The sequence below is a fragment of the Orycteropus afer genome, unplaced genomic scaffold (assembly GCF_000298275.1).
Source record: "Orycteropus afer afer isolate SDZICR_OR568_19922 unplaced genomic scaffold, OryAfe1.0 scaffold00800, whole genome shotgun sequence".
Lineage (NCBI taxonomy): Eukaryota > Metazoa > Chordata > Mammalia > Tubulidentata > Orycteropodidae > Orycteropus > Orycteropus afer.
Window position 1 is genome coordinate 423,860 of NW_006922387.1, and position 21,914 is coordinate 445,773.

At 38.9% G+C, this 21,914-nt stretch overlaps 1 protein-coding gene across 1 annotated transcript in view; it reads left to right on the forward strand.

Annotated features, from left to right (window-relative positions):
* The window catches only part of CCDC102B (coiled-coil domain containing 102B), a 219,591-nt gene that overhangs the window by 9,238 nt on the left and 188,439 nt on the right, over positions 1-21,914 (forward strand). The window contains exon 3 of the mRNA XM_007957821.1: positions 7,386-7,494. Coding sequence (XP_007956012.1) covers positions 7,386-7,494 — 109 coding nt within the window. The remainder of the gene's footprint in view (positions 1-7,385; positions 7,495-21,914) is intronic.

The window sequence follows — 21,914 nt, forward strand, 5'->3', positions numbered from 1 at the left end:
TTTTTTTTGTATTTTTTTTATTGTGCTAAATACGTAAGTAACGAAGTATTTGACATTTCAACATCTTTACATGCACAGTGCAGTGACACTAATTATGCTCACCGTGTTGTTCAGTCATCATCCTTATTTCTCCCCAAATGGTGTCATCACCCTTCACAGAAGCTCAGGGTCCCCTAAGCAGTGAGTCCTCTTTCTCCCTCTCTCTCACGCACCCACTCCTGGTAATCACGGATAAACTTTGATCTCTATACACTTGCTTATTCTAGGTATGGACTGTCCACTAGGAGTCCTGGTGGCACAATGGTTAAGCACTCAGCTGTTAACCAAAGGTCACAGTTCCAACCCACCAATGACCTTGTGGGAGAAAAGGACTGACAATCTGCTTCTGTGAAAATTATAGTATAGAAAGCCCTATGGGGGCAGTTCTACTCTGTCACTTTGGGTCACTACAAGTCAGTGGCACACAGTAACAGCCACTTTATGCAATGGAGCTTATTTCTGTGCATAAGCTACACAAATCCTAGTAAGTCTCTACCATAGTCTCCCTTGCAATTAGGCCACAGACAGTGGTCTAGGGATAATTATTCAGATGTAGGTCCCCATCTTAAGCAGAAAAGAGCCTTGGTGATGCAGTAGTTAAAGTGCTTGGCTGCCAACTGACAGTTTGGTGGTTTGAATCCACCAGCTGGTCAGTGGGAGGAAGAAGTAGCAATCTGCTTTGGTAAAGACTGACAACCTTGGAAACCCTATGGGACAGTTCTACTCTGTCCTCTAGGGGCACTGTGAGTTGGAAGTGACTCCTTGGCAGTGTTTATTATTATTATTATCTATAATTATAACAACAACAACAAAATTATTATTTTAATGCTACAAGGAGGAAGAGAGCACCCAGTGTCTGCTGTGGAGAAGTGAAGGCAGGGCCAGTAAGGACTTCTGGTTTCTAGAGGCAGCAGTAGTCCGTGAACCCTGGTGACATGACCCAGTATCTCATGTTGATGGTGTGGAAGTCAGGCTGTGATACTGGTCCTTCAGTGGTGGCCTCATGAGAAGGTTTTGTTCTTTTCCTGTGGGATTTCTGGTTTCACAGTTTTCTAGTTTCCTTCTCTTGCTCTATCAGAGATCATTTAAGCTACTAATGTCCTTTCTATGGAGCTCTGGTGTAATGGTTAAGGCATTTGGCTGCTGACCAAAAGGTTGGTGGTTTGAACCCACCAATCACTCTGGGAAACAAAGATGAGGGAGTTGGCTTCCATAAAGATTTACAGCCTTGGAAACCCAATGGGAGTCATTATGAGTCAGAATTGACACAATGGCAGTGAGTTAATGTCCTTTCCTACTTAAGATAAGCTAATCTTGGACATATTTATTTGCTAGAAACATAATTGGTACCAGGAGAAGTTATTGGCAGCAGATGGGAAAATCTTTGGGTGGTGGGATCCTCTTCTGATCAGCCCTGTAGCATGTGGTGGGTTGTTCCTGGTGACCTTTTCTTCTTGGGCCCTCCTGAAGCTCTCCAAACTTAATGATGTTCTCTAAATGCATCTCTTTTCTAATTAATCATGTGTGGCTTTAACTGGTTGCACCTGAGAACTTTTACTGCTACCAGATGTAATGATAAGTAGCTGGAAATGCAATGACAGGATGGGCACTATATGCTCGTTAAAAATTTATCTGTAGAAACTTTATTATTCACAGTTTAATACTAACTCTGCATTTTGTACTAAAATAAATATGGGCATCTAAACATTATTTCAAGTTAATTATTTTGGTCTGGCAAAAACATTTGGACATTAATTGGACTCTTTAAGGAAAGACTAACTATATCTTTTACAATGAATTTCTTACAGTTCAAAAATGCTTAATATATATTCCTAGATAGTAATCCTTCAGGACATTTCACTCCTGAGAAAAATTCTTATTAATATTCCTGTCTATGTGTACAATTTTTATGTCCATTTATGGGATCATGACTGTTAATAAAGTAGAAAAAGATCGTATAAAGTGTAATCACATCATTCTATAAAAATAGTTTGGGTTCATACTTCACCTTTTAGACAAATTCTGTATAGGTTAGCAATCTGGTTTTTCAAAGTTCATAATGTTATATTTAAGATACTCTATTTTTACTGAGCATGGCCTTAAGTTTGCTTTATAGAATTTATATGTAAAATATACAGTACTCTTTGGAGAAAATATTAGTGTTTGTTTTCTGCCTTCTTGTTCAAATAGCATGATGATATTTTACATTTCAATTCTAAATTTGACTAGAGAATTAGTCATTTATGAAAAATCTCTCTAAAATCATAGCGACCCCTCCTTAGGTTTCCAAGATGGTATCACTATGGAAGTAGATCACCCAATCTTCCTTCTGAGGAGTAGGTGGTGGGTTTGAACCACCAGCCTTCTGGTTTGCAGTCAAATGTCTTAGACACTATGCTCCCAGAGCTCCTGAAATATAAAATAGAAGTGGTAAATCTTTATGGAATTAGGTTGCCCAGTCTTCCTTCCATGGAATGGCTGGTGGGTTTGAACCACCAACCTTCTGGTTAGCAGTCAAATGCCTTAACCACTATGCCACCTGTTGTTGTTGTTGTTATGTGCCATTGAGTCAGACCCAACTCATAGCGATCTCTCCTTAGGTTTCTGAGGTGGTATCACTATGGAAGTAGATTGCCCAACCTTCCTTCCGAGGAGTGGCTGGTGGGTTTGAACCACCAGCCTTCTGGTTAGCAGTCAAGTGCCTTTAGGCACTATGCCATCAGAACTCCCACTATGCCACCAGAGATCCTTAAATAAGTAAGTCAGAAAATTGAGGTCGGCGGGGTACCCTCTGCTGCATACATTTCAATATGCACTGTTCATGATTTTATCCAAACCCCCTACCACTGAGTTGATTCCAACTCAGTGCCCATAGAGGACAGAGTAGAACTGTCCACAGGGTGTCCAAGGCTGTGATCTTCCTCGCACAGGATGGCCAGCAGGTTGGCACAGCCAGCCGTTTGGTTAGCAGCCAGTGCTTGGCCACGGTGTTGCCAGAGCTCCTTTTCATGGTTGAAGAGAGTCACCAAACTCTTTGGTGGGCCGTCCTAAAAATATCCAAGCATCCCATTCCTATTCAATGCGTCTTCATGAATCGCTTGTCTCTTGCTCCCCTGACTGAATGGTAACATTTTCCATAATAAAAATACATTATTTTCTTTCAGAAAAATATTAAGTACCAGTTATTTCATTTAAGATGTATATCTAAAGAGATAAGAGTAATCTAAAATATCTTCTAAAGCTTTCCAAAAACCCAAACCAAACTCACTGTTGTCGAGTCAGACTCAACTCATAGCGACCCCTCCTTGGGTTTCCGAGGTGGTATTACTAGGAAAGTAGATTGCCCAACCTTCCTTCCAAGGAGTGGCTGGTGGGTTTGAACCACCAGCCTTCTGGTTAGCAGTCAAGTGCCTTAGGCACTATGCCACCAGAGCTCCCTCTAAAGTCTTATTGTTGTTGTTGTTGTTATGTCTTACTATCCTTGAAATGTTACTAATTTGCTCTAAGTAAGGAATTTGAATACTGTAGCAGTCTATTTATTCTAATTTACCTTGGTAAAATCACCTTTTTCTCCATGAAGTGGCCTTCTAATATTTGCTCTAGATTTAGACATGATCTAGATACATTTATATCTTAATATTTACATTATATCCATATTTGCATAAAACTGAGATTGAAAGTTTGGTTGCTTTATAGTTTGAAATGTTCTTGAACTATTTGGGGAACCCTACAAGGAATAGTTTCCCAATAATTTTGATAACTGTTTTGAGGATGAACATTTATTCAGTAGTGTTTATAAATCATTTTTATGTTAATATGAATTTTTTAAAAGTTGAGTTTATTTTAATTTTTCAAACTATTTGATTTAATTTAGTGTAATTTCAAAATACTGACATTTGACTTCTTAACATGAACTACTAAATTTATAAATTTTAAAATCTACATCTTTCTCAAATTTTCAAGTGTACATTTTTAATATATGATTCTATTTATAAATAAAATAATACTCAACATTATATTAAGGAATCAGTTGATCACTGTGCTCTGTTGTGCTCTGTTGACTAGATGTGGATTCAGGGCAGCCCCATGGTTCGGAGTAGGACTGCACGCCCTGCGGTTTTCTGTAGCTGTGATTTTACTGGAAGTCGACTGCCAGGCCTTTTTCACTCTCTACCTTTTCTGTTAGTGGTTGGGAACTTGCCTGTCTGCACCACCCAGGGACTCTGTAGGCTCGATTACCCGACATTAATTAGTTTCTTTTAATAACATACTTTAATAATGTGTTCTATTTCCTCTTTGTGTTTGTCCATTGCTAACAAAATAAAGTGTTTCCAAGTAATTAAATACTCATATAAATCTAATAAGCTAAAACTATAAATATGGCTATTCTTATCTTCAATATTCTAATGAAGTTATAGACTTAGAGCAATTTTATCATAGTTTTCTAGAAACTTCGAAGTCTAAGTCGATACCAAATTCCCCCAAAATATTCAAATATGCCTTATCATCTAAAACTTTACAAGTATTCAAATGACAAATGAAAAATATTTAATGTATTTTAATGTAAAATGACCAATGCATATTCTTTCTAAGTTTAGCACAAAATACTAATATTTGCTGATTGTTTCTATGCTTAATTGTACTCTTTTTGACACATCCTAAAGAGAGACACCAGGGAGCTCTGGTGGCATAGTGCCTAAGGCACTTGACCACTAACCAGAAGGCTGGTGGTTCAAATCCACCAGCCACTCCTCAGAAGGAAGTTTGGGCAATCTACTTCCGTAGGGATACTGCCTCGGAAACCCAAGCAGGGGTTGCCATGAGTCAGGTCCAACTCCACGGCACATAACAACAACAACAAAAAAAAGAAACACCAAGGCCAAAAACTGCATCATAGTTGACTAGATTTCGTTACCTCTCAGAAATGTTTTTCTGAGTTTTAAAGCTGGAGTTGAAGACATTGACAGGCTATATTCTTAAGATCCAGACTTCTACATCATGACTTTTTGTTCCTTCGCATTTGTTCGATATATTTGCTGTGCTAAGAATAGGGGATTCTTAATCAAAGTCATATAAATAGTGCTGCTTTTGCAGCCTGAGTCCTTTGAGTTGAAGCTAAGCCCTTAACTAATGTTGTTTGTCTCCTCTTTCAATGTTTTGGATGATGGTATGAAATTATGTAACTTTTTAATTGACAGCTTAATTCTGATTGGTTAAATTAGTTTATTTACTTGGCTAATTCTGTTTTGAATTATTTTCCTAGTGTTGCTACCTGGACTAGTTGTGACTTTTATAAATATGTTGATATTCCCTTTTGATTCTGCATATATTTTCTGGTGCTGTGAATTTTTCTAAGCTTTTCTAAAGACATTTCACATCATAAAAATAGATTCATGTGTGCATATCAGTTAACTGTAGCTACAATAAGGCTCTCCAACCAAAGAGGTCTCAGTGGCATATAGCCATCAGCATTTATTTAGCTGGATTCTGGGAGCCAGCTACAGACTGACTGATGGAGGCTGGGCTCTGCAGGAGAGACTTGGTTATGCCCCAGGTTTCTCATTCTGTCACAAAACAGTGGGCCAGCACCTGCAGGTACTTCTTATCGTCCTGTAAGAGCCAGCCCAGTTGCATAAACACTTTTTAAGCCTCTGCACCCACTAGCATTCCACTGGTAATGTCAGATATGCTTTCTATATCCCAAGTCCCTGCAGATGATAATTTTACCATATGCTGAGCCACTAAATAACAGACCACGATAGTCCAGCTTCTGAGAAGTTTTACCACCATTTCCACCCTTTGTCCACCATATGGGTGCCAACTGAAGTCTCTAGACTATTCCTTTTGTTACTGATGCACCTCACTTTTAGTTATCAATTTTCTCATGAACAAAAAGGCACAGCAACATGAAATTCACTGACTCAAAACAACCACGATTTGCACTGCACCTGTGGATGCAAAGGGGCTGCAGTCAGCCATCTCTCTAGGCTCAGCTGGGTGGCTCTGTTTCAAGCTAAGGATCTCACAGAGCTCAGATCCTTGGTAAAGATGAATAAGATCTGCTCCAGGTGTCTTCTGGAGCAGCCGCTTCCTGAGGAAACTCTTCCCACATGATGGCAGAAGCATCCAGGAAGAAGCTCGACCCACAGTCATTTGTCAGTCTCTGCTTGTGTCACAGCTGCTAGGATCCTGTTGCCAAGGCCTAGAACTGGGGAATGGGGAAATCAGCTCTCTCCAGAAGGAGAGGAAAAAGAAGGTGCATGTCTGAACCGTAATCTGCTCTGCCACGCAGCTGAGGCTAAGCTGGTTGGAAATGTCAGTATTTTCTTATTACAGTCACAAATTAAACAATTATTCTTCCTGACTCATTCTAACGAATGTCATGGGTATAGAGGGGGGAAAAGCAATGATTGAGATATTAAAGAGTCAGATTTGGTCCCCATTGCCATTTGTTCTAAAAATTATGAAGTGAATTTCTATTAGTTTGAATATAGAAAAAACATTCTGGTGAAATTGTCCCATGACTCAAATTTCAGCCAATGTAGACATAGACCTATGAGGTGAACAGTTACACTGGAAGGGTAGCACTCATTAGAACAACAGACCATATGAGATCAAGAGGATAGCTTTGTCTGGAGATGTAGCAAGGAGGTGAGAGAGGGATGGGAATGAAGGACGAATGGAAGGAGTGTTTGTGGGGAGGAAGAGGGAAGAGTGCTGTTGCATTGTGGGATTGCAGTGAATGTCACCAAACAAAGTGTATGGATTGCTGAATGGAAAACCAATTTTCTCTGTAAACTTTCATTCAAATCACAATTTAAAAAATGGTTTGAAAGATAAAAAAATTACAAATATTTAAAAATTAGTTTTATAATCCTAATAAATGATTAATCTTTTAAGATACTAAGTGAGCTCTTTGTCATTCTCTGTCATTTCAAAGGTTTTTTAATTCATGTACAGTCAAGATATAAAGACCAAAAAAAAAAAAAAAGTTAAAATTAGAAACATGTAATCTCCTCTTCATAAGGAAACAGTGTGAATAATAGGTATTAGAGAGAAATGTATGAATAATATATGAGAAAGCAGACAGAAAGCCAATTACTGTGATACTGGCAAAACCAAATTAAATATGTTCAGTCTACTGTAGAGTTAATTGACAGAATAACAAGTTAAACCAGGTTTTATTGAATATTTATAATTTTTAATAAATTAGAACACCTTTTCTCTCATTACAATCATACACAAATATCAAACATTAGGAAAATAAAAAAGCTAAAATTGAGTAGATTTATGAATTACTTTTACATTATAAATCTCATCTTTCTTTTAATTCTCCACTAATTTAGAATGCGCTCATCTTTGGAAAAGGAAATAGAACGACTGGAATCAGCTTTGTCTCTGTGGAAATGGAAGTATGAGGAACTGAGAGATTTGAAGCCACAAAATGCCAAAGAGGTATGGAGACGGAAGATGGCAATGAAGGAAGGGAGCAAGGCGTTTTGTCTGTTTGAACTTGTAACACAGTGGGCTGAGTGCTCTCAGCAAGATGAGGGTTGGTAAGAAAACTGGGTTTCCTATGAAATGAATATTTGAACCCACATACCAGTAGTGGACATTGGCAAACTCAGGCCATGAGACAGCTTGTTCTGAATGACACATATTTTAATGATCAACCTAACCAAACCCAAACCCAACCCACTGCCATCGAGTTAATTCCAACTCACAGTGCCCTAGAGGACAGCATAGAACTGCCCCATAGGGTTTGCAAGGCTGTAAATGTTTACAGAAGCTAACTGCCTCATCTTGCTTCTGAAGAGTTTCTGGTAGGTTCAAACTGCTGACCTTTTTGGTTAGCAACTGAGGGCTTAACCACCATGCCACCGGGCTCCTTATCATGTGGTATAGATGGTGTTATTTTATTCTTTTTGAGGCATTCTGAAAATATCAACTTATCAATTGAGGTTCTTTTCATAGTTGACAGCCTAGTTATTCAGGACCAGCTACTTGCCTTTATAGGGTCCTTTACATCCTCATCAATAAAATGACACCTTTAAAAATATTGTTCATTGTATGAAACATTGAGCTAGCTAAGTATGTGGGATATAATAATGAACAGGACAAGGTAAAAGGGAGGGACCTCTGTTTGTGTGGTGCCTAAGGCATTTGACTGCTAACCAGAAAGCTGGTGGGGACCACCAACCACTCTTCGGAAGGAAGATTGGGTAATCTACTTCCCTCATGATACCGCCTCAGAAACCAAAGGAGGGATCTCTATGAGTCGGATCTGACTCGACTGCAGTGAGTTTTTTCTTGGAGGGGGATGGGGAGTGTGGTGACAATACCTGTCTAAAGATGTGGAACATCTATATTATGCAACCTGCAGCCTGGAGCTGCTTTCATTATTCTAGAACATTCTTCCATCAGTTTAAAAAGTGGTGATATTGCTGTGTGTGTGAAATCCCATGTGAATGGTGTTTGATGTTTATTTCCAGCAAGTGATAATGTTTGGAGTCTTTTCCTGAGCTCAGTGACATCACGTGAGGAAATGTTCTTGGACCTTCGTTGGTAGCATATGCCTTACTCCTGGGTCATACGCAGACACCTGAGAGTCCATGGTTGTCATCACGCACAGGTAGTGGTGTTAGTCCTCTGGACCACTGCTGTTTCGAAGGACGGACTTTTCCTAATATCCTCCAAGAAGTATCTTAGGTTTATAAAACATTTGTAAATGAAAGACAATTTCAATCAGCACAGCAAAAGTTTAGTTGGAGTGTCTGGGAAATGTAACATATCTCAATGAAGATAAATTAAAACCAACAGCCTGGATTAAATTTATTTCCCCTTTAATATGTTAGGGTGTCAAAGTAGATTTGTTTCTATCTTAAACTTTGAAGGTCTCTTTCTCTAACGCACATGCACACACACACACACGTAGATTCATAGTATTTTTAGTCCCAGGTGCCAAGCTGAACATAACTTCTTAGGTGTGAATATTAACATTATGTTAATATGATGTAGAAAATGTAGTTGACAACACAAAAAATATAGAGTACTTGGAGTGTGTATGTATGTTGTTGTTGTTAGGTGTGTTGAGTGGGCTCCGACTCATAGCGGCCCTGTGCACAGCAGAAAGAAACACTTCCCAGTCCTGTGCCAGCCTCACGATCCCTGCCATACCTGAGCTCATCACTGCAGCCACTGGGTCAATCCATCTCACTGAGGGCCTTCCCCTTTTCCAGTGACCCTCCACTTTGTTGTTGTTGTTGTTGTTGTTAAGTGCCATCAGGTCATTTCCGACTCATAGCGACCTCATGCACAGCAGAACGAAACACTGCCCGATCCCGTGCCAGCCCCACAATCCCTGCTACACTTGAGCCCATCATCGCAGCCACCATGTCAATCCATCTCGTTGAAGGTCTCCCCCTCTTTCGTCGACCCTCCACCCTACCAAGCATGACATCCTTCTCCAGGGAATGGTCCCTTCTTACAACATGACCAAAATAGGTGAGACGAAGTCTGGCCATTCTTGCTTCCAAGGAGCATCCTGGCTACACTTCCTCCAGGACAGATCTGTTAGTTCTTTTAGCAGTCCACGGTACTTTCAGCATTCTTCGCCAGCACCACAACTCAAAAGCATCAACTCTTCTTCGGTCTTCCTTACTCATTGTCCAGCTCTCACATGCATACCAGGCGATTGGAAATATCATGGCTTGTGTCAGGCGCACCTTAGTCCTCAAGGACATATCCTTGCTCCTCAGCACTTGAAACAGTTCCTTCGCAGTTGACTTTCCCAATGCTACACGTCGTCTAATGTCCTGACTGCTGCTTCCGTTGGCATCGATTGTAGAACCAAGCAACCTGAATTCTTTGACAACCTCAATCTTCTCTCCATGTATTTGTGATGCTGCTCATTGGTCCAGTTGTGAGGATTTTTGTTTTCTTTATATTGAGACGTAATCCATACTGCAGACTGTATTCTTCAACCTTCATCAGTAGGTGCCTTAAGTCATCCTTACTTTCAGCAAGCAAAGTTGTATCGTCTGCATATCTCAGGTTGTTAATGATTCTTCCTCCAATCCTGATACCACGTTTTTCTTCACATAGTCCAGCCTCTTGGATTATTTGCTCAGCATATAGATTGAGTAAGTGTGGAGAAAGAATACAACCCTGACGCACTCCCTTCTTGATTTTAAACCATGTAGTGTCCCCTTGTTCTGTTCGAAGGACAGCCTCCTGGTCAAGGTACAGATTCCTCATGAGTACAATCAAGTGCTTAGGAATTCCCATTCTTCTCCCTCCACTTTACCAACCATAATATCTTTCTCCAGGGAATGGTCCTTTCTAACAACATGACCAAAGTACATGCTCTGTGATATCATGGGTGCTGAACTTAGAAAGCTAATGCTTAAGACAGAACTGATTTGTTGTTGTTGTTGTTATGTGCCGTGGAGTCAGACCTGACTCATAGCAACCCCTCCTTGGGTTTCCAAGGCAGGCAGTATCACTACAGAAGTAGATTGCCCAACCTTCCTTCTGAGGAGTGGCTGGTGGGTTTGAAACGGGAGCCTTCTGGTTAGCAGTCAAGTGCCTTAGGCACTATGCTACCAGAGCTCCTGATTGATCTTTACTAATCATAAAAGGAAGGAAGGTTGGTCAACCTACCCAATCTATCACCTTGGAAACCCAAGGAGGGATCGTATGAGTCGGGGTCTGACTCGATGGCACATAACAACAACACAACAACAATCGTAAAAGGAACTCTGGTGGTTCAGTGATTAAGACATTCAGCTGCTGACCAGAAAGCTCTTAATTCAAACCCACCAGACTCTCCGAGGGAGAAACATGAGGCAGTCTGCTTCGGTAAAGATTGACACCCTTAGAAACCCTGTGGGGCACTGCTACTCGGTCCCATAGGGTCTCTGTGGGTCGGAATCAACTGGATGGCTGTGGATTTTTTTGGGGGAAGGGTTTAACTGAAAAAGAAACATGCACTTACTATATCTTGCCAGTAGTGTGCAGTGCAGACTTGATAATGTTACTTAGTCCTCTCTGCAGCGTTTAGGTACAAGGTATTTTGAAAAAAAGTCACATTTTGAAATGGTTTGTAAAACAATATGCACATTTTTAAATGTTTAATGCTTTCTATACAAAGATGATTTTTTTTTGGTAGCAAATGGAAATATGGTTAACGAAATTTTATAGGTGAGAAAAAAATGTACAATGTAAATTGGGTTCATATTTTTATGCACACACATGTATATACATATATATATAAATACACGCATAATGCTTTTAATAGATAACATGCTAACAGGGTTTCAGGACAGAGGATACCTCCAAGTTGTAGAAAATGTGTCCCTTTATTTAAACTGTTGAGTAAATGTTTTATTTAGATGAACTACAAAGCTGGATGTCTCTAATAAATGATAATAAGTGAATATTTTATTATAGATTATGAACTATTGTTATAAGCAGAGATTAAGATAAAGCATTGAATTATTTATGTGGGATTTAAAACCTCTTTCCACTTCCTAACAAGGAATTTGTCTTCATTGAGCCTTTTTTTGGAGAAATGTAGTATGCACATACATTTAAATTATTTTTTTATAAAATATAGTAAGTTTGGGGAGTTCTGGTGGTCTCTATGAGTCAGAATTGACTGGATGGCAGTGGATTTTTTCGGGGGGGGGCGGAAACTGAAAAAGAAACATGAAGTTACTGTATCTTGCCAGTAGTGGTGTAGTGCCTAAGGCACTTGACTGCTAACCAGGAGGCTGACAGTTCAAACCCACCAGCCACTCCTCGGAAGGAAGATTGGGCAATCTACTTCGGTAGAGATACCTCCTCAGAAACTCAAGGAGCGGTCACTATGAGTCCAATTGACTTGTTGGCAGTGAGTTTGGTTTGGTTTTATGATAAGTTTGAAAACATTTAAAAATTAAACAAATAAGAATACTAAGTTAGGTATGATTACTAATATATAATTGGCTTGTCTCTTTTATAATGGATTATAACAGAATTTTATGCTCTATTTAGAAGTGGAATGAAAAGTAATTATAAGAGCAAGATATATAAATCCCACTTTAGTTGATTGACAGTGAGGGGGGAAAAAAAACAACTAGTGTCATGATGCATTATTTGAAATTTCACATGAATTTTCCTTTCTTTATTCTCCTTTTCAAAAATTCTGATAATTCAACTTGGCCTTGACTGTAAATCTGTTTCTCTAAAAGGTTTTGAAGACAACTGTAATTCTTTTTTAGATGCATGAAACTGTTAAAAGCAAGCACATGCCTGGATGAGAAACACTGATAGAAAGATTAGCAATTTTTAGAGTTGAAAACAGATGTGCTTAATACACCAAGATTTTAAAAAATATGTTTGAAAGTCTGGTACACACTTTAGAGGAAAATTATTCTTAAGCCACTAGCATTTAGAACAGAGAAAATAGAAGACTTGATTTGTATAATCTAAGTAAGTATTTTAAATGCAACTGAGACAATATGTAGTAGAGGTAATTATGTGAAAAAATGCTGTCCCCATGCTGATTTTAACTCTTATTCAGCTTTTCCTTTGTAATTCTGTATATATTGATTTAGAATTAGATTATAAATTCCAAGGACGCTGAAACTATCACTGCTATTAAATTTGGTCTAGCAACCAAATGTTTGTGTAAGTAAAATTGATTGCAAATAATTATGGGACCTTGCTTTAGCAACCAATGATTTTGATTCCTTCCATAGCAGAAGAGATCCTTCATCATTTGTGAAGAAAAAATGCTGACATTTTTAATTGGCCTTATACTGAAAAATGGAAAATAATTTTTCAAATTTCTTTGAAAATTCTTTTTTTTTCACTTGAGATCTTTTTCTGGATTTTACTCTAGTATCTATCTTTTTGTGTGTGTGATTATAATAGCATATAATCCAGTCGTTTAGTCCAGTAGTTTACAATTTACAATGGCCCTTATGACCCATAAATAATATTTATAGAAGTCTAGGCATGACCAGCTCCCTGATGGTGCTTGCAGCATATATTGAAGCCTTGTCTTATTTAACCCTCAGAACACCTTTCTGAGCTGGGGGATTTAGGGTACTAGTACTAGTTATATGTAGTTACAATTCTACAGCGATAGCTTCATTTTCCAAAGGACGACGGCAAATGGGAGCCATTGTGCACACATCCCGAGAGGTCCTTGAAGGGACTTATAGAAATAGGTACCTAGTGGAAATTTACTGCCTCTGAGGACTCAAAGCCCATTTTGAAACGTTGTCTCTTATTGCTCATTTTGGGCTAACCATTAACACATTGTCTTGACATTGCTACCTCCAAACTCTATCATACACGGTTTCTTCCATCACTGCTACTGCCTCAGAGCTCAGATCTCTTACCACCACTGCTGATCTATTTCAACATATTTTCATTCTAGCAACAAAGGGGATATTTCTAGAAACATGAACTTGCTTGTATTAGCCCCTTGCTTAAAATACCTCAGTGACTTCCCTTTGCATTTAGGACCTATCTGCCTTACAAGTCCTTTAGAAATCCAAGAAAACCCACATTCACATGCCAAACACCACTGACATAGTGACTGCAACAATGGACTCACACCGCATCAACTGTGAGAGGATGGTGCAGGTTGGGGCAGTGTTTCATTCTGTTGTACATTGGGTCACTACAGATTGGAACTGACTCCATTGTACCTAACAGGAACAAAACTACCAAAAGACACACCTACAGAATCACCAGTAAAAATGGCATGTTGTCATCGTTGTTGTTATGTGCTGTCGAGTTGGACTCGACTCACAGCAACCCCTTCTTGGGTTTCTGAGGCAGTATCACTACAGAAGTAGATTGCCCCATCTTCCTTCTGAGAAGTGGCTGGTGGGTTTGAACCACCAAGCTTCTGGTTTGCAGTCAAGTGCCTTAGGCACTATGCTACCAGAGCTCCTTTAAAAAAAAAAATGGCATAGGAGAGATTAAATTCAAAATATGCAACAACTTCTATGTGGGTCGTTCACTAGTGTAACCTGAAAGAGTGTGTTTAGGCACTAAATTACACTCTACATGAGTAGAAATATGACAAGGAGCAGAGAGGCCTCCAGATTCCCTTTGGTGAGAGGGATTCACGACAACAAAAACCAACCAAACAACAACCAAAACCAAAACAATGGAAAGCAGGAAATAAACAAAAAACCAGAAGCTACCTGTGCAGCGCATTACTATCTCCTGGAGTAGGAGACGAGTGACATCACACTCCAGCCACTGGATTTGCTTGTGACTCAGAACCTCTGTGCCAGGTTTTCAATCTGGGTTTCATGATCACACCCTGCTGAGCTGAGTTCTTCCCTCTGACGGTTTCACAGCTCAGTGGTCGCCCTTGAATTGGCCACCATCAGGACTGTGTCAGGATACCAGGAGAAAGTACCGGCAAGGTGGATAGAAGGCGCTCAGGTTCGCGTCTTTGATCAGAAGGGGTGGTGGGCTGGGTGGAGGCTCAGCATCGTAGACTCGGCTCCGGCCCCATGAAGCAGTCTTTTCAGGGAGTCAAGAACTTGCAGACAGAGGGCTCCTTTGGCTGAGATTTCCATAGGGATCCTATGGAAAAATTCTGACACATAGGCTGCATACCAGAACAGAAGGAATTCTGTGAAATACATTTTAGAGCATGTAATGTCACTTAGCAGCCCTGGTGGCACAGAGGTTAAAGTGCTCAGCAGTCAGCCAAAGTGCCAGTTGTTTGAAACCACCAGCCACTCCACAGAAGAAAGATGTGTCAGTCTGCTTCCAAAAGATTTACAGCCTAGGAGACCCTATGGGGCAGTTTCAGTCTGTTATAGAGGGTAGCTGTGAGTCAAAATTCAACTTAACGGCAATGGATTTTGGTTTAATTGTCTCTTTAGATAATCTTGAAATATTTTCCTTTGCAATAGAGTTCTGAAGTTACGGTGAAAACCAATAGAATATATAATTCTATATTTACATTAAGACATCTGACACACAGAAGATGAGGTACAGGTGCAATCTCATAAAGGTACTCACATGGGCAATCCAAATATTATAAAACGTGTTAATAATTCAGTTGTGTTGAATTTTCCAAGTACAACTGACTCATATAGAAAGCATTTTTATTTCTTTGCTGCGTACATACAGATCTCTCCTCAGAAATTTTGCTCTAGTGGGTTAGTAGTGTTTCTCCGATATCTGTTTTAAAATCTCGTTATTCTAATGATCACCCCCACTTCCAGTCAGCTGCTTTTAAATACCCAATCACAGAGCCAGAGGGGACCATGCAGATTCTCAAAGACCAACCTCACTAACTAAAAGAGCCATTCCTTGGTCCAAGTCTAGGCACCACAGGTCTCACGTTTTCCCTCTCAGTGATTGTCTCTTCCTTGTCAATTGTATCAGCAGCAACAGAGTTCTGTGCTCCTAATTAATTAGTGACTTCAACTTTGAAGTAAAATATGTACTTTATTTAACTCACTCTTCATATCTGTTTGGAGGTAAGACTTAAAAAGGATTTCTGGATGTATTATAGAAGAAAGATCATACTAATACAAAGATAAGAGCTCTGGTAGCATAGTGCCTAAGGCACTTGACTGCTAACCAGAAGGCTGGCGGTTCAAACCCACCAGCCACTCCTCGGAAGGAAGGTTGGGCAATCCTACTTCCGTAGTGATACTGTCTCGGAAACCCAAGGAGGGGTCGCTATGAGTCGGGGCCGACTCGACTGCAACAACAACAACAACAATATAAAGATACTTGAGACAGTTGATTGAACCACTTTGAACTTAATCACTTTAAACACTACAAAGAAGAAGAGATAAACCATCTCCTCTGTGGGGACAGATTTATATGGATGCTAAAGAGTCTTAAGTCCCTGGCTCCTCTGTTGTGTGGGCATTTCCAGGACCTCGGTAACAGTCACAGAGAGAGGACCAATAGACATCTGAAGAAGGGTTCATGCAGATAGAGAGTGAATGCCAGAAGTTGCTGGAGGCTTCTGTCATGACTCCTCACTTACAACCTATTTATTATTTATCTGACTTTTTTTTTTCTTTGCACTGCATGGGGTGAATTTTTGCTGACTCTAAATATCTGTATTGTTTACGTAAAAAGACACAAAGTTCCAAAGAAGAAAAGTGGTTTTGTCAGCTATTTGGTGTGTGAAAGATTTGCACAGGTCAGACATATTCCCAAAGACTTCAGGAGCACCATATGTTAGCAGAGTAAGTATATATTAACAAATATCAAGTCACCAAATTAGAAAAAAGCCCTACAAAGTGGAGTGTACCAAAGAATAACTTTTTTGCAGAAAAAGTAGGCACTACCCTCTATATATGGAAGGAAGTTTGGGCAATCTACTTCCACAGTGATACTGCCTCAGAAACCCAAGGGGAGGTCGCTCTGAGTTGGGTCTGACTTGACAGCACATAACAACAACAACCCTCTATATTAATTTAGAGAGCTCTGGTGGTATGGTGGTTAAGGCATTTGGCTGCTAACCAAAAGGTCAGTGGTTTAAACCCACCAGCTGCTACATGGAAGAAATATGGGGTCATCTGCTTCTATAATTATTTACAGCCTTGGAAAGTCAATGGGAGTCACTATAAGTCAGAATCAATTTGATGGAAATGAGCTTGCTTTTCCGTATATATAATTTTAAGTGTCATTTCAATATTATATATAGAGACAAAAAATTTGAAAAGTGTGAAATTCACCATTTTGAGCCCTAAATGTTAAAATGCAAAATATATAGAGAATGGAATGAGCAGTCTTTTGATGCTTCCTAAGAAAATGTGACAAGTTAAGAGTTCAAAATTTATTTTCTTCTTCAGGTCTGTTGATGAAGAATGCTCCTGGAGATCCAAAATTAAAGTAGAAAGAATAACTCCTGTGATAGTTTTGACTAAAACAGTCTTTGCTATTTTCAAAGCTTTTTTTCTTTTTTTAACAGCTTTATTGAGATATAATTCGATACCTTACAATTTACCCATTCAAAGTGTGCAAGTCAGTGTTTTTACTACATCCACAGAGTTGTTCAAACACCATCAGAATCAACTGTAGGGCATTTTCATCACCCCAAGAAGAAACCTCATACTTGTGAGCAGTAGCTCCAAATTTCCTTTCAACCCCTGAAGCCCTAGGCAACCATTAATCAAATTTTTCCTCTAAGATTTGCCTTTTCTGATAATTTCATATTAATGGATTCATATAGGATGTGATATTTTGGAACTGGCTTCTTTTATTTTATGTCAGTTTTTAAAATATCTTTTCTGAAGTCTGCTACCTTACCAGTTTTTTTTTTTTTTTTTCCTGTCACAACCTAATAAAAGGCATAAACATGATACTATTATTTTAGGCACTTGACTGCTAACCAGAAGGCTGGTGGTTCAAACCCACCAGCCACTCCTTGGAAGGAAGATTGGGTGATCTACTTCCATAGTGATACCACCTTGGAAACCCAAGGAGGGGTCGCTATGAGTCGGGTCTGACTCAATGGCAAACAACAACAACAACAACAATAACATTTAGAAAAAAATAGAAGGATTGTAATTTCCTGTTTCTCATAAGAAAAAATAGTAGCATTAAAGTGTTTTATGAATGTCTGAGTCAAGAGACAGAAAAAAATTAGATACTGTTTTCCTTACGTGAACACTTTAATTTTGAGAAAATACTGACTACTGTCTCAATGTTTAATAGAAAATGACTGAGTTGGAAACATTTGAGTTTTTAAAGCTTTGCAAAAATATAAGATCTTTGTTCATGAGTTCCAAAATTGGCACTTGTCTATTTGGTGAAGTTAAATCACATAGTTTGGATCCTATATAATCTACTCAAATATGCTCATTTAATGTTTCCTAGTTTTATGGTTGCTATGAGTCAGAGCCGATTTGACGTTACCTAACAAGAAGTATGTGCAGATTTAGGCAATATTTAATTAAGAATTAAATCATGCTAACCCTTTAAAAACCCTGTTTATATACAAGCAAAAAAACTAAAATGCATTCCCCACCCCACTCCTCACCAAGAACTTTGATATCCTATAAATTAAATTTCTTTCTGAGCTAAAGGACTCTGGACTATGGAAGGGATGGGGGAAGGGAATTTAGCAGTGTTAACTTAAAGGGATTATAAGTAATACATTAAATTATGTTAAAATAAGTAATATATTAAAAAGCTATTACTTTCCAAATTGTATCTTGAAAATGCTTTTTCCATGGTACTCTCCTAAAATTACAATAATGACTTATTTATTTTTGTACCTGAAATTGGTTGAAATGATTTAGTGCAATTGAAAGTAACACACCTTGTATAGAATATCTGTCCATCTGTCTGCCTCTCTGTCTAACTATCTATTATCTTTTGACTTACCTTCACCTTCTGATCATATTTACCACGAGTATTTCAAGAAGAGTGATCTATAGTATTTTAAAGTATTTTGCTTATTGTTTGTTTTGGAAGAAATTAATGAGCCTGTATCTCCTCTTTGCAAAGAGAAGATTGCAGAGCTTCCCATCAAATACACAAAACAGAGCAGCTGACCTAGATCAGCAAAGGAGCCCCAATCCAGAGCTTCTAGAAGAAGCCACTGAGAAAAAAAAAAAAATGGGATGAGAACACAACTAGCTGATCAGTGCATGCTTCTTATCCTTTCTCCTCTTTGTGTGAGAAATTATTAATCTTTTTTTAAAATTCTCTATTAATAATTACGGGAGCTCTGGTGGTGATGTAGTGCTAACCAGAAGGCTGGCAGTTCAAACCAACCAGCCACTCCTCGGAAGGAAGATTGGGCAATCTACTTCCGTAGTGATACTGCCTTGGAAACCCAGGGAGGGTTAGCTATGAGTTGGATCCAACTCGTTGGCAGTGAGTTTAGAATTTTTGTTGATAATTACATAAAAATATATACAAATATAGTCTAATTTATAAGCACCAATGGTGTACTATGTTATTTTAAATTTTAATGTGGAATTTAGTTTGATGTATACAGTATCTGCCTTCCCTCCCCTTCTTCTTTATGCCACTTCACTCTCTCTAAGGCTCTTGTTATTTTCCTACAGGTTCATGTACAAACATGTTACTGTTGTTAGGTACCATCGAGTCAGCTCCGACTCATAGCAACCCTATGCACAGCAGAACGAAACACCACCCGATCCTGAGCCAGCTCCCTGATTCTTGCTGTACTTGAGTCCATTGCCGCTGCCACTGTGTCAATCCATCTTGTTCAGGGCCTTCCCTCTTTCATCGACCCTCCACCTTACCAAGCATGACATCCTTCTCCAGGGAATGGTCCTTCTGACAACATGCCCAAAGTAGGTGAGACGAAGTCTGGCCATTCTCGCCTCCAAGGACCATTCAGGCTGCACTTCCTCCAGGACAGAACTGTTAGTTCTTTAGTAGCCCACGGAACCTTCAGCATTCTTTGCCAACACCACAGCTCAAAAGCATCACCTCTTCTTTGGTCTTCTTTATTCACTGTCCAGCTCTCACATGCATATGAGGTGATTGAAAATACCATGGCTTGTGTCAGGTGCAGTTTAGTCCTCAAGGAGACATCTTTGCTCTTCAACACTTGCAAGAGATCTTTTCCAGCCAATTAGCCCAGTGCTATACATTGAGTGATGTCCTGACTGCTGCTTCCGTTGGCGTCAATTGTAGAACCAAGTAATGTGAGGTCTTTGACAACCTCAAACTTTTCTCCATTTATTGTAACACTGGTTATAGGACCAGTTGTGAGGATTTTTGTTTTCTTTATAGTGAGATGTAATCCATACTGCAGACTGTATTCTTCAATCTTCATTAGTAAGTACTTCAAGTCATCCTCACTTTCAATAAGCAAAGTTCTGTCATCAGCATATTGCAGGTTGTTAATGATTCTTCCTCCAGTCCTAATGCCATGTTCTTCTTCATATAGTCCAGCTTCTTGGATTATTTCTCAGCAGACAGACTGAACAAGTATGGTGAAAGGAAACAACCCTTATGCACTCCCTTCTTGATTTTAAATTATTCAGCGTTCCCTTTTTCTATTTGAGCGACAGGCTCCTGGTCTATGTACAGGTTCCTCATGAGTATAATTAAGTGTTCCAGAATTCCCATTCTTCTCAATGTTATCCACAATTTGTTATGATCCACACAATCAAATGCTTTTGCATAGTCAATAAAACATAAGTGAACATCTTTCTGATATTCTTTACTTTGAGACAATATCCATCTGACATCAGCAATGATATCCCTCGTTCCACATCCTCTTCTGAGTCCAGCTTGCATTTCTGGAAGTTCTCTGTCAATATACTACTGCAACCATTTTTGAATTATCTTCAGTAGGATTTTATTTGGATGCAATATTAATGATTTTGTTCGATAATTTCCACATTCTGTGGGATCACTTTTCTTTGAAATGGTTACAAATGTGGATCTCTTCCATTCAGTTGGCCACATAATTGTCTTCCAAATCTCTTGGCATAACTGAGTGGGTGCCTCCAGCAGGGCATCGTTTGTTAAAACATCTCAGTGGGTATTCCGTCAATTCCTGGAGCCTTGTTGTTCTCCAATTCTTTCAGTGCAGCTTCGACTTCTTCCTTCAATACCATTGGTTCTTGAACATATGTCACCTCCTGAAATACAAGAAAATTGTCCAGTTCTTTTTGGGACAGTGACTCTGTGTATTCTTTCCATCTTCTTTTGATGCTTCATGCATCGTTCAATATTTTGCCCATGGAATCTTTCAATATTGCAATTTGAGGATTAAATATTTTCCTCAGTTCTTTCAGCCTGAGAAATGCTGAGTGTGTTCTTCCCTTTTGGTTTTCTAGCTCCAGGTCTTTGCATATTTCATTATATTAATTGACTTTGTCTGCTCAAGCTCCTCTTTGAAATGTTCAGTTCAGTGCTTTTATCTTCCATTTCTTCCATTTACTTTAGCTACTCTCCACTTAAGGGCAAGTTTCAGAGTCTCTTCTGACATCCATTTTGGTCTTTTCTTTCTCTCTTGTATTTTTAATGACCTCTTGCTTTCTTCATGGATGATACTGTTGATGTCATCCCACAATTCTTCTTGTTTTCGATCACTGGTGTTCAGTGCTTCAAATCTATTCTTTAGATGATCTCTAAATTCAGGAGGGATATATTCAAGATCATACTTTGGCTCTCTTGGACTTGTTTTAATTGTCTTCCATTTCAAGTTGAATTTGCATATGAGCAGTTGATGGTCTGTTTCAGAGTCAGCTTCTGGCCTTATTTTGGCTGAAAATATTGAACTTTTGCATCGCCTCTTGACACAAATGTAGTCAATCTGATTCCTGTGTACTCCATCTAGTGATGTCCATGTGTATAGCCGGTGTTTGTGTTGTGGAAAAGAGGTATTTGCAATGAATAAGTCATTAGTCTTGCAAAATTCTATCATGCAATCTCCAGTGCTATTTCTGTCACCAAGACCAAATTTTCCAACTACTGGTGATTCTTCTTTGTTTCCAACTTTTGCAATCCAATCACCAGTGATAAGCAGCAAATCTTGATTGTATGTTCAGTCAATTTCAGACTGCAGAAGTTGATAACAATCTTCAATTTCTTCACTTTGGTTTTGGTGGTTTGTGCGTAAATTTGAATAATAGTAGTATTAACAGGTCTTCCTTGTAGACATATAGATATTATTCTATCTCTGACAGCATTGTACTTCAGGACAGATCTTGAAACATCCTTTTTGATGATGAATGCCATTCCATTCCTCTTCAATTTGTCATTCCTGACATAATAGATAATATGATTGTCTGATCCATAAAGCCCTAATCCAGTCCATTTCAGCTTACCAATGCCTAGGATATCAATCTTTATGCATTCCATTTCATTTTTGACAACTTCCAATTTTCCTA